This window comes from Anabrus simplex, chromosome 3 (genome assembly GCF_040414725.1).
Source record: "Anabrus simplex isolate iqAnaSimp1 chromosome 3, ASM4041472v1, whole genome shotgun sequence".
NCBI classification, from domain to species: domain Eukaryota; kingdom Metazoa; phylum Arthropoda; class Insecta; order Orthoptera; family Tettigoniidae; genus Anabrus; species Anabrus simplex.
Genome location: NC_090267.1, coordinates 431,301,093 through 431,313,738, shown reverse-complemented (window position 1 = coordinate 431,313,738; position 12,646 = coordinate 431,301,093). Strand labels below are relative to the sequence as shown.

The window sequence follows — 12,646 nt, the reverse complement described above, 5'->3', positions numbered from 1 at the left end:
GTAATGTGTTATGAAACATAATTCGGAATTGGTGATGGAAGGCGTTGTAGCCATTACAAAGGAAAATAACAAGTGGCACAGTAGACAGTTGAGAATAATAAACCAGGCTTAAAATGGCACACTGCTTGGAAAAGATTCGCCATACCTGGTCTAGGGCTAGTACTAAACTGTCTGAAACTTTCTATTATTCACAAACCCAATGTACACTTCCTACGGATCCTTTCTCTTTAGATTAGAGTCATCAACAGTAGTCTTAAATTGTTCTACTCTTTCTATATTGCCCATAAGTTCAGGAATAGTGCGGTCCCTTCGATGTCAGATCTTGTTGCTTTTGAATAGTGAATCAAGTGCTATGGGAAATAGTTCTTTAATAATGTTAATGGTTTTACAGCCCACTAACTGCTTCTATGGTGTTCGGAGATGCTAAGATGCCAGAATTTGTCCCGCTGGAACTGAGCGAGTTGTCTGTGCGATTAGGGACGCGCACCTGTGAGCTTGCATTTGCATTCTTGCATTTGCTTGCATTCTTCTCTTGTATAGTTTTCCAGCACACAGGCTCTTCATCACTAACTTCCATAACAATGCTGTTGGTACCACCACCGAAGCCTGCTTTCTTGAAGCCATTTGCTATTATTACAGGCTCTACTGAATCCCATGATGAGGCAATGAAATGCATTGTGTCCGAAAGAGATGGTTTGTAGATGGGTTTGCCTGCTTCCAAGCGTAGCAGCATACGGCACACAACTGATTTTCGGTATCTCTGCTTCAATACCTTAATGATTCCTTGGTCCATGAGCTGTAGTACCGATGTAGTATTCGGTGGAAAAGTTTTTACCTTGATGTTCTTTAAATGGGGCCACTCCTTGGGATGAGCAGGGCAGTGGTCCATAAACACCACAATCTTACTGTTCTGGCTCCCCATTTTCGCATCTAATGCCTGCATATACTCTTCAAACAGGAAGTTGTCATCCAAGCTGACTTGTTATTGGTGTACTTGCACGGTAAAGTCCTGACATTCTTGAAACCACGTGGCTTCCTAGACTCTCCTATCATCAGTTGAGGTAGTATTTCATTCCTTCCATATTAGCACCAATCAATACCATAACTCGCACTTAACTTAATTTTACTCCGTGGCAAGATTATCCCTTCAAAACTAGAGACTTATCCAGGAAAAGCTGGTAACAAACTGCAGATTCATCGAGATAAAAAACATTGCAAGGTTTGCTTATTTTAGCAGGCAGAACCATTTCCTTCCATGCTTCCCTTTCCTCCACACTTACACTCTCTGCTTCGGCATAAATTGTTTTGTAAACGATGCTGGCTCGATTTTTAAAGTGGTCCAGCCACCCATTCGATGCGGTATAAGGTACCTTTAATTTGCACGTGATTTTTTTCGGCTTTCTCCTTCACAATAGTCCCGTTGAAAGGTATGCTTAAACTTTGCTGCTGTTTAAACCATATTACAGAGCTTGTTCTACTTCATTGTACTTTCCAGATTTAACTTTCTTGCAATTTGTTGAAGTATTCCCTGCAGAAGCAAAGACCTTTTCTTTCTTTGCTATAGTGCCGTTCAAAGTAGACGGTGGCATCGCCAGCTCCTTTGCCGAAGCAACAGGGAATGTGTAGTTGACTCCACTTTCCTTATAATCTCCACTTTGCCTTTTATTGTTGGTGCCTTTCGCTTAATCTCTTTCCTCTGAATTCCGCTCATTTTCACTTAAAATGTACTTAAGAAGTACAACTAACTTTACTGACCCCTATTCACAGTAGTTACAGCGCTACACTATGCTTGGTAATCCGCAGCTTAGGCTGACAAGACGTGTACTACAGTCACTGATCTCTATACATGGATCGCTGATGGCAGGTCTCCGCTGCAGGAGAAAGTACGCCAAGTTGAGCGCGTTGTTCACCATGTTGGCGTACCCAACCTAGAGCTCTCCTTATGGGGAAGCAATGATAATATAGTCAATTTTAAGTCGCAATTAATGGCGCATTGGAATAATTAAAAATACAGAGACATGTTCACTCAAAGCATAAGGACATTGGGATCACTGACACGTCATTCCGAGGTCAGTAAATCTCCGGGATAGCAATAAACATGAATGTATAATAACGGCCGACAAATATTAACTTAGGTGCTGAATACATGCAATTAGTGATCGGTAACACAATACGAGTGAAAACCAGTTTCTGGAAACATTGCTGTAAATTGTATACATGTATGCCACGAAATTATGCATTCTTAAAATGATGTACCTATAAACGTAGCTCACTATACAGGCCTAGATTCGACATATTGTAATCGGTGCTTGATAATGAATTGATGTTTCCATGAAATAACGCGCATATTATCAAATTAAAATATCATTGAAGCAAATGTACACATTTATAAAACCAGCAAATATTCAAAACTTGTCAATATATCACATTACCTGCAGCTTAATTTACTTTTACAGACCTCTTTAATTAAATTCAGCTAGCAAAGCGATATTGATAGTCATCATTAGAAATATGTAACACCAGTTAAGAGAGTCCCAAATACCACGAATAGTATAATGGGATAGCCCCAAACACCCACCACACTTTCCCTTCTCCCACCACTCCAGTGTCTGAAACCCATAATTATTACTGATGTAAATAAGGTCTAGAATTCCTCCAGACTTCATTTTCTAAGATTGTTATAAGGTCACGTCAATTATTTCATCGAAACCGTCAGTTTAATTATGAGAAATAAAAAAATATATATATAAGTACATCTTTACTTGCAGTTAATGTTCAGTAAAATTGAAAACAGTTGGCTGTACATCACTTCTAAGGTGTACAGTTTGTCCATTTCTTTCAAAACAGTCTTCCTCTAAGTGATCCGAGCAGAGAAAGAGCTGTTGTAGAAGGCTCCCAATTCTCCCGCCTGATACTCCTAATCCATGATCTTAGAAGTTCGGGTCTCAAGAAAGGAAACCTACAAAAATTAATTGCCATTTTGCTCCCTGAATATGCGAAAAAAGATACAATAAACCTAAAACTCAAAACACTACCCTAGGAAGATTCTTATGTACAGTATAAAACTCCCCGATGAAATGATTTCTCCTTCTGCTGATGGGTTCTGTTTGTACATCCATAAGCTGAACACTGCGGTATGTTAATACCCCGTAGAATGTTTCTTCATTCATATTTCAGATAAACACATACATATTTAAATTGAATCTTGTAATCCACAAGTATACTACAAGGCAACGAACCTAAATTCGTAAAATTCATTACTATTTACTTTTCAATAACACAGCACAGAACACTCGTGGAACTACAATCAAGAGGCCTGGCGTCACTGAAGTAAGCATAAACAAAGCAAGCGCGCTCCTCGTGGTCTACTGCACTGTGCGCTCGCTGCCATCTTACTACGCCAGTCATCTTCTATTCGGCTTACTGCTACCCAAGCTACCAGCCATCCAGGTACAGAGATCAGTGACTACAGTTCATTAGTATGTGCTTTCTATCTTACACACACACACACACACACCCCTCCCCCGACACCTGCTTCAGGTTTAACGGCAGCAAATGGGAAATCTGGCAACTTATTCTTAGAGAACCTAGGCCTAAATCGCCCCTGCATTTCTACTGGTTGTCACGGCAACGGGCGTAGTTTCTAGCTGTTTAGCAAGTGCCGCATGGTCAAGCCAGTATTGAGTTTATTTTCCCGCTTCATGCCTCTTCGTGGTATAGGTAATGAAGAAAAGAAACACAGGTTCGAAGTTGCAGAAATGAGTGCATGGAAAACTATCTGGGGTATTACGTGGGAGTGATAAAGGCGCAGTAGCAACACTAGCACATCTAAATGTAAACAGTTTCTTTCCCCACGAGAATTTTATTTCATGTCTCCTCATCCTTGTGCTACATTCTAATAATGCGATGTAATAATTACGAGTGACACGATAATGTGCCAACAGCCATAGCTGTGTTGAAATACCGGATCCCGTGAGGTCTCCCAAGTTAAGCAACACTCGGCATGGTCAAAATTTGGATGGGTTGCCATGCGCTCTTGGTGGGGGGTAAGGGAATGGAGGAGCAGAAATGAACTGGCCACCCTACCGTACATAAACTCCGGCTCGGGCACACCTCTGTGGAGGTTCAGACCTGCCTTTGGGCAGATACACCCTTATCTTACCTTACACGATAATACAATGTTTAGCTCCTATTGAGGTAAAAATAAAAATAACTTTCAATTTTATGCCAACTTGCGGTATTGCAACGCCTCTGTGTGCCTCCCACCAACACCCAGTTGGTTATCAACATTCGTTCAACTTCGTAGACGATCGGGATCTCTCTGCCGGCTGCAGAGTCGGGAAGTTCTTTATGTTCACCTCACTAATAATGAACAAGGAAAATCTTATTAGTTTAGTTCAAAAACGTAATTTCCTCTACGACAAGACCCATAAGTATTATTGCAACAACATTGTAAAAGAAAATACCTGGAAGGAAATAAGCAAGGGAATGAAAAATCAAACAGGTTAGAATATTCGATTTCGTTGTAGATTAGGCCTGTACGGTATTTCGTTTATTTCGCAATTATTGTTGACCTTAATTTAGAATCTTATCATGTTGGAGTCCATATACAGTACGGTATGTCAGTATGATCATTGGCATTGGTTGGAATGTACGATCTTTAAGTGTTTATTATAATTTTATAAGTGGCATTCCATAGGTTTGTTGTACATGTATTCTTAACAAATAGTTATGTTGCAGACAAATACACAGTTTTTAATTAATGTTTAGGCCACCTCTCGCGGCACGCAACTTACTGCATTAAAGTTTTATCAAACCATCCATTGTACGTTTTCCACGTAGAATCCCGTTCGATTCTATTCCGCTAGATGGAATGGTGGAGTGGAAGTTTCGACTGATGGGTTTGATTCGGTTCCAGGTGAGAGTGAGCATCTGGTGTCCGTGTTGTCATACGTGAGGACGTATGGCCTTGGCAAGCCCGGACAGGTTTCGTGACACCAGAGACACACCGCAAGCGCCCGAACGGTCTAACACAGGGTGCAACTTGCGCTGAGACTCGAGGGTTCTAACCATGGGCTGCTTTGAGTGGACGTTTTCTATCTCAAGGGGCTGTAAAATCTGAACTGTTTAAGCAGGAAATATATTTACAACAGAACACTTGAAACGTGAAAAATATACATATATCTTAATGCAATTGATCAAGGGACCAAGAATATTACACTTATTAGGCGGGAAAACTTCTTGTGCGGGAACTTCTTAAGCGAGTTTCACTGTATTTATATTTTCGGTTATCTCATTTACATTTTGACAAGGGGTGGATTTTTTTTGGTCAGTCTCGGTATAAATGTTTTCCAAAATATTCATAAATTTACCATCATTATTTAAAGATCGTAAAATGGTTAAGTCTCTTTCTATTGTATGTTACAGAATGATTTTAATTTTTTGCTGGTATGAAAAAGCAAATGTCCTTTAATTAAGTGAACGGGACGTGAAACTGTGAAAAGGTTGTGAAGTTCTTTTGAATGCTCTGGACATCGAACTGACCCTGTTCTAATGACAGATGAAGCAAATTTCTACCTAACTGGGGATTTCAGTTCCATTACTGGACACCCCAGAACCTCTACATTCTGAGGAAGTTCTTTGGTGTTGTCCTTCATGGTTTGGAGTTATCGTTGCGGGTTTTTTGTTTTGTTTCCCAAGACGAAATAGGCGAGTCATTGAGTGTATCTTCATTCTGCTACACCGAGAGGCTCCATTCGTTTTTTTAAACTGGAACTATGTGGTATTGAAATCTCAACTGTTTGGTTTTGCAAAGATGGAGCAACATCGTAATTAGTGGGAATTTCCATGGCTGCACCCCGTGTGAAATATTCCCAGGTTGTATCCTTTCCAGATGAGTTGATGTTGGATATCCTTCATGATCACCAGATCTCAGTGCATATGACTTCTTTCTGTGGGGCAAAGTCAGGGGTATGTGAAAATAAACCAAGGACAAGGGAAGACTTGAAGAGAAGCACAAGAGATGCTGTGTAAAGAATTTCACCTGCTGAATTGCACAGAGTGATGGAAAATTTTGGAGGGGAAAAACCCTAATGAGTTGTACTGAAATTGCTTTGAGATACAGTGTAATTAAATCAATTACTTGCATTTAATTAACAATTAGGAAATGTACGCTTTATTTTAAATTGAAACCTGCACCCTGTGAATAGCATTCATGGCTTTCAACAGTAATTGTCCTTTTTTATTGTTGTCTTTAAATGAATGCCAGAGGAAATCGGCAAGACATAACTCCCATTCTTCAGTCCAGTTGAAGTATGGCTTTAATACTTGCCCACATGTGTCTGAAATGTTTTGATATTATGTTCTTGACTAGAATATAATTTCAATTCACCTTTTCAACAATATTGTTGAAATCTAAAATTCATTGCTCACCATAACCTTTTCCAAGTTGGTACACATTTATTTAATCCATAAAATTCCCTTTAATCCTTTATGTTCTGCCCTGTGCTCCATGTCTTTTTATTATGATGTCTAGGATTTTGAAGAACTTGCATATTCTTTCTGTTAATTCAGAACCTACCTGCTTCAGTATTTAATTCTGTGATAAGGCTTCTAGAATAATTTATTGAAGCGTTATTCTTTTTACTGTCATTGTTGTTCCCTCAAGGCATTATGGTTGATATTTTAATCATCATACTTTTATAACATATATTTTTATGTTAAATGATGCATTAAAATTGTGCAATTTTATTGCAGTCTGCCTCCTGGACTTATTCTAGGTCAAAATCCAAGCTCAGGTTTATCCAGTACAGTAGCAGCCATATTAGATTGTCCTTTCAGATTATATTTAAAGTGAGCGGAACCACTATCGAGTCTGTCGTCATGTACGACTCAAAATATTGGGCGAAACAGAAGAAGCTTGACCAGCGAATGAATGTTGCAGAGATGCAGATGCTGCGGTGGTCAGTGAGCGTCACTCTGCGGGACAAAGTGTGTGATGAACATGTGTGAGGAACTTTGTAATGTCTTGCCCATCAACTACAAAATGGAGGAAAAATAGCTCCAATAGTTGGGACCACGTAAGAAAACATGATGAGTACCATCTAGTATAGAAAGCTCTTGCCATCAAGGAGTTGAAGAGAGGCAGAGTGTGTATGTCCAATGTTCTAGCAGTAGATTTAGCAGCACTTCACTTTTCCTTAAAGCAGCCTCGGTAGTTCATTTCCGTGTTACCTTAAAGATGCCTTTTAGGGTACATAAAAGGATTTAAGAGCATATGTGTATTTTATGTTTGGTTTAATGATTAGTTTTATATCTGCCAAGTTAGGGTGTTAATTAATGTTTGATTTCTGTCTATTAGATCAAACTTTAAAGAAGTACATTTCTTTACAGTCACAAGTTGATTCTGCCCGTTTTGTGACCTATTTCTGTGAACAAGTGTTACCACAGTTTCGGGATATCACGTCCAGTGAAGAAGGAGCTGATCCACAATTGGAAGTATTGAAGCTGTTTGCTGAACTTTGTACACATTGTGGAACTTTAGATAATGTTGAAGCCAAAGTTGGAAAGGTGTTTGAAAGACTGATTGTAAGTATGACATTTTTTAATGATCATGTTGCATTTCAAGTGCTAATATGTTGATAGATTTATTTATCTTTTATTTATCTTTTTCTATGATTTTATTTATTAAATATACTTATCGGAACCGAAATACATTGCATATGAGCATCGTGGTTGGTCTTCATGCTTTTCTCCATTGCTAGTATGTGATGTCCTGATGCGCAACCTGCAGGTAGATTCTCTCAGCTGATCTTCATGAAGCCCCAATATTATTCTGGGAATGTTTTTCTCTGACATACTTTCCTAGCTCCCTTCTTCTGAGACATTGGTTGTGAGAGCTAGATATTTGCTTTAATACTGTATAATCCCGAATACCACCCGCACTTTTTCCGCCAAAATATTGGTTTTAAATCTTGGGGGCGGATCGTGTTAAAGCCGCTCATTCTCGTAAATATTTAGTAACGTTTACGTGGAGTATTGAAATGGATTTGAATAAGGTTACTGTACTCAATATACCACATGTAAACGGGCACTCAGGTCTTGTGTGTTTTAGTTGCGTTCTAGAAAACAAGATTGATTTTTTTTTTCTCAATACAGTTACAGTAGCATGTAAACGCGAAATGTAAGGTAATGAAATAGGTAAATCAAAGAATATGAGTAAATTTGCAGTAAATATGAAAGCCGCTGCTGCGGGTGCTCAATCGTCATTTGTTTCACAAGTGTTGCTGGCATACTGGGTGCATGAATAGTTGATATCGTGGGATGTCGTACTTTGCAAGAGTTGAGACTGTTGGTTACGGAAGTCTACCTCACTCACACTCAAGTCCCGTATCTGTCCCGTGAAAGTGCAGTCTCGATAGTTAGTGATGGATTCAAAACGGCATCTGCGGTCATTTACTGTGCGTGAGAAATTTAAAGTCTGAAGCGAAGGTGAAATGTATGGAAATTGTGCCGTTGGCAGAAAGTACAATATTTATGAATCGTGTATTCATGATTGGCACAAGAAGAAGGAAAAACTTTTAAAAAGTAACAGCGATTGCAGAGCATTCCGCGGGCGGAGTGCAGTGTTTCCGGAAATTGAAGAACGACTCCACAAATTTGTGACAGAAAAACGTGAGTTAGGATCCCTCAAAAGAACTCAAAACACAGGGTTTTACTGCAAGCCGCGGGTGGATCCGAAACTTTTATCGAGAAAGGGATTGTGCATTCAGAGACATACGTCTATTTCTCAACATCTCCCTGGGACTTATGAAGAAAAATTAACGACCTTTCAGTCACATTATTGATTTGAGGAAGCAAAATTCTTATTTGCTGTCGCAAATTGGGAATGCTGACCAGACACCTGTCTATTTTGAAATGCCATTGGAAAATACAGTGGGTACGAAGGGTTCTAAAAGTGTAGCCATCAGAACAGGTGGTAATGAAAATGAACGACGTACGGTAATGTTGTGTGTATTAGCGGATGGAACCAAACTTCCTCCATATGTGGTTCTGAAAAGGAAAACACTTCCGAAAGGAAACTTGCCATCCGATGTTATTGTTAGAACACGAGTTCGGCTGGATGGACAGTGCGTTAGTTGAGGACTGGGTGAAGTGTGTTTGGCAATGTCGCCCAGGAGCTTTGTTACAGAAACGAAACATGCTTGTGTTGGACAGTTACCGAGGACATACAACTGACGTCGTAAAAGATATGATGAGGAAAGGAAAAACTGATCTTGCAAATAATTCCCGGAGGGCTCACTTCTATTCTACAGCCGTTGGATGTGTGCGTGATCCAGCCTTTCGAAACTCCAATGAAACAGTTGTACACCGAATGGATGTCTGATGGTGATCACACGTTAACACCAATCGGACGAGTAAAGAGGCCTGAAGTGGGACTAATATGCAGCTGGATCAGGACTGCATGGGCGCGCATTCCCAACAATCTAGTGTCCAAAAGCTTTAAGAAATGTGGAATTTCAAATTCAGTGGACGATAGTGAGGACAACTATTTGTGGAAAGATGCTAGCGACGAAAGTTCCTATGGTGAAACTTCAGATGATGACGGTGAATTGTGAATGATCTGAGTATTTGACCGATTTTATTTACGCTTTAAGTGATTATTTTATTCATTGTAAGATGTTTGAATTTATATTTGTGGTATATTTGAAGAAAATTAAATAGGTATGTTATTTGATTTTTTTCCGTATTTTGCCATCTCAAATTTAGGGTGCGGGTCTTATTCTGTGGCGGGTGGTATTCGGGATTATACGGTAGTCTTCTCTGCTAGCCAAATGACTGGGTGCAAAGCATAGTTTGTTAGGTATATGCCTCCTTTAGCATATTTGATGGGCTTTTCAGTGTACTGGGATGCTAAACACATTATTATAATAATAATAATAATTATTATTATTATTATTATTATTACTACATCATCCCTCTGTTGGCACTAGTATTGGTGAAAGTAAAGCACTTTTTATGGTTGAGTTGGCCTGCCAGTGCCATAATTTTCCTGCCAGAATATGTGCTCCCTGCAGATTGCTTACAATATCGGCATTTGAAACAGCTAGTTTTGAAATTTTTGTAATGATGTAGTCGCACACAAAATAAACCTTGACAGTGAAATCTCTCCAGTACTTTCTCCGGTAGCTAGTTCCCCCCGTTAACATGGTGATTTTTGTTTATTTGAAGTCCTAAGCTATTAAATTCATGCTAACTTATCCTCATTAACATGTTTTCCCTCTTCACTAAAAATGATCAAATTCTTACAGAACTGTTTGACTGGACATTATTTTTCCCCATTATCAGTGACTTAAGTTTGCAAGTTAGTTCCATCTTGTTTGGAGTAAAATTCTTCAATAGTTTTTGGCAGCATATGGGCTCCGTCCTTAACTGAGAAATGGAAGTAATACCATTTCTTTTCTATTGCTATCTCTTCCTCATTAGTATGTCTACAGGCAGCTGCTTGTAACTGTTTCAGTGGACATTTTTGTTGTGTTTGCTAATTCATTCAGTGTCTTAGTAAGACAGTTTACAAAGCGTGTTTTTAATTATGGAGAAGAGGAAAGCGCAACAGTGAACCAATTATGAAAAGCTGACGTACATTCAAGAGGTGGACCTCAGTCATCACATGAACATACATATTACATACATCTTCATTATAGACAGTCGTGCCTCAGCATTTTCAGTGATTTTACTAAACTGCCACAATTCTCTATTAGTAAGTAATTTTGTGGCCCCTTTTAGTTCTATACCTCTTACGTTATTTTTAAATCATTAGAAACTGAGTCTAACCATCATTGTCTTAGTCTCTCCCTACCTCTCTTACCCCCCTCCCCCCATTAATTGAGTCCATTATTATTCTCCTAGGTAACCTATCTTCCTTCATTCGCCTCACATGACCCCACCACTGAAGTTAGTTCATGCATACATCCTTATCAATCGAGTTCATTCCTAACTTTGTCTTTATCTCCTCGTTCTGAGTAACGTCGATCCATTGTTCCCACCTGTTTGTACTAGCAATCATTCTTGCTAATTTCGTATCTGAATAAGATATCTTGAGTCCACCCAGTTTTCAATCCCATAAAGCAAAGGTGGTCTGAACACAGGCTGGTTGGTGTAAAGATAGATTCGTCTGGGAACTGACCTATTTCTTGCAGAATACTGTCGATTGTACCTGCAAACTCGTTGCGTTACCTTTGCTGCACTTTGGTTTACTGTACTACCATCCCGGGATAATCCACATGTTTAATATTTGAAATGATCTGCCTGTTCCAGCTTTGTATTCCCAACCTGACATTCAGTTGTTTTAGATTTCTTACCCACTGACATCACTTTAGTGTTGGAAAGGATATTGCTAATTTTCATGACATACTAATTGCGCCTATTTTCGAGTTCTGAGATATTTGACTGCAGGCTTTCAGCATAATCTGCCATTAAGACCAAATCCTTGGCATAGGCCAAACTGCTTGCTGCTACTTTCTTACCTAACTGCATACCTGCCAACTTTCCCGATTTAGGCGGGAGACTCCCGATTTTCGACAGATTTTCCCGCCTCCCGATTATTCTATTATTTCTCCCGATTTTAGCTTATTTTTTGGTGAACTTCATTTGTTTTCAATTACCGCCATTTCAGCGTTTTTTACGCCAGTCCTTCGCTCATTGGCCGCTTTCAAACGAAATATCGACGTTTATTCATGCGAGAAATGTGCGCGAATGTGCGATGTTTATTGAAACCTATATATCGCGACGCGTATATCGATTGTCAATCTCTCGTTCTCGCGTGGAATGTTCGCGTTCGTTCACATCAATCTAGTCATTCCATTCTCTTTGGTCGATTCTAGAGACTAGTCGCTAGATATTGAGTTTTCTTAGTAATTTAGTGACAGATTTTCAATGATAATGACTGGTGACTTTTCTAGAGATTTTTTTATGAGCCATTTGGGGATAATTCTGACTAATTTTAATTTATCTCAATATAAATAAAATAAAGAGTTTTGTCTGTACATTGCTCAGAATTTAAAAATAATGATATTTCCGTACCGGTCGTGACCATAGTAATTTTCCGCAATTTCTGTCTGTCTGTCTGTCTGTCTGTCTGTCTGTAGCCTATGTACGCACGCACGCACGGTCATCACGAGAAAACGGCTGAAGAGAATTTAATGAAAATCGGTATATAACGTCGGGGAATAAGTCGCTACAATCTAGGCCATAAAGAATTTTATTCACGCCGAGTGAAATGGTAGTTTAGGGGAAGGCTTAAAATTTCATTCTTAGATATTTGTTATTATTGGCCCTATCGATAAATACTACATAACTAAAGTTATATATTATTAAATTTCCTATAATTTACGTCTTATACATTTTTACCGTACTGGCAATGATACAGAGATATTCATGAATTTGGATTTTTTTAATTTTTTTTATTTTTTTTATTTTTTGCCAAGTCCATATCAGCGCCGAGGTATGTGAAAATGGGTGAACAGAATTTTATGTAAAGTCGGGGAATAAGGAACTGCAGTCTAGGCTAGGCTATAAATAACTTTATTCACTCGGTTTGAAATAGTAGCTTAGGGGAAGGTGCCAAAAATTTAATTTTTAATTACTT

At 38.9% G+C, this 12,646-nt stretch overlaps 1 protein-coding gene across 2 annotated transcripts in view; it reads left to right on the top strand.

Annotated features, from left to right (window-relative positions):
- The window catches only part of cass (cassowary), a 134,458-nt gene that overhangs the window by 35,965 nt on the left and 85,847 nt on the right, over positions 1 to 12,646 (top strand). For both annotated transcript variants that reach the window (XM_067144587.2, XM_067144588.2), the window contains exon 6: positions 7,393 to 7,587. In XM_067144587.2, the coding sequence (XP_067000688.1) occupies positions 7,393 to 7,587 (195 nt within the window). The remainder of the gene's footprint in view (positions 1 to 7,392; positions 7,588 to 12,646) is intronic.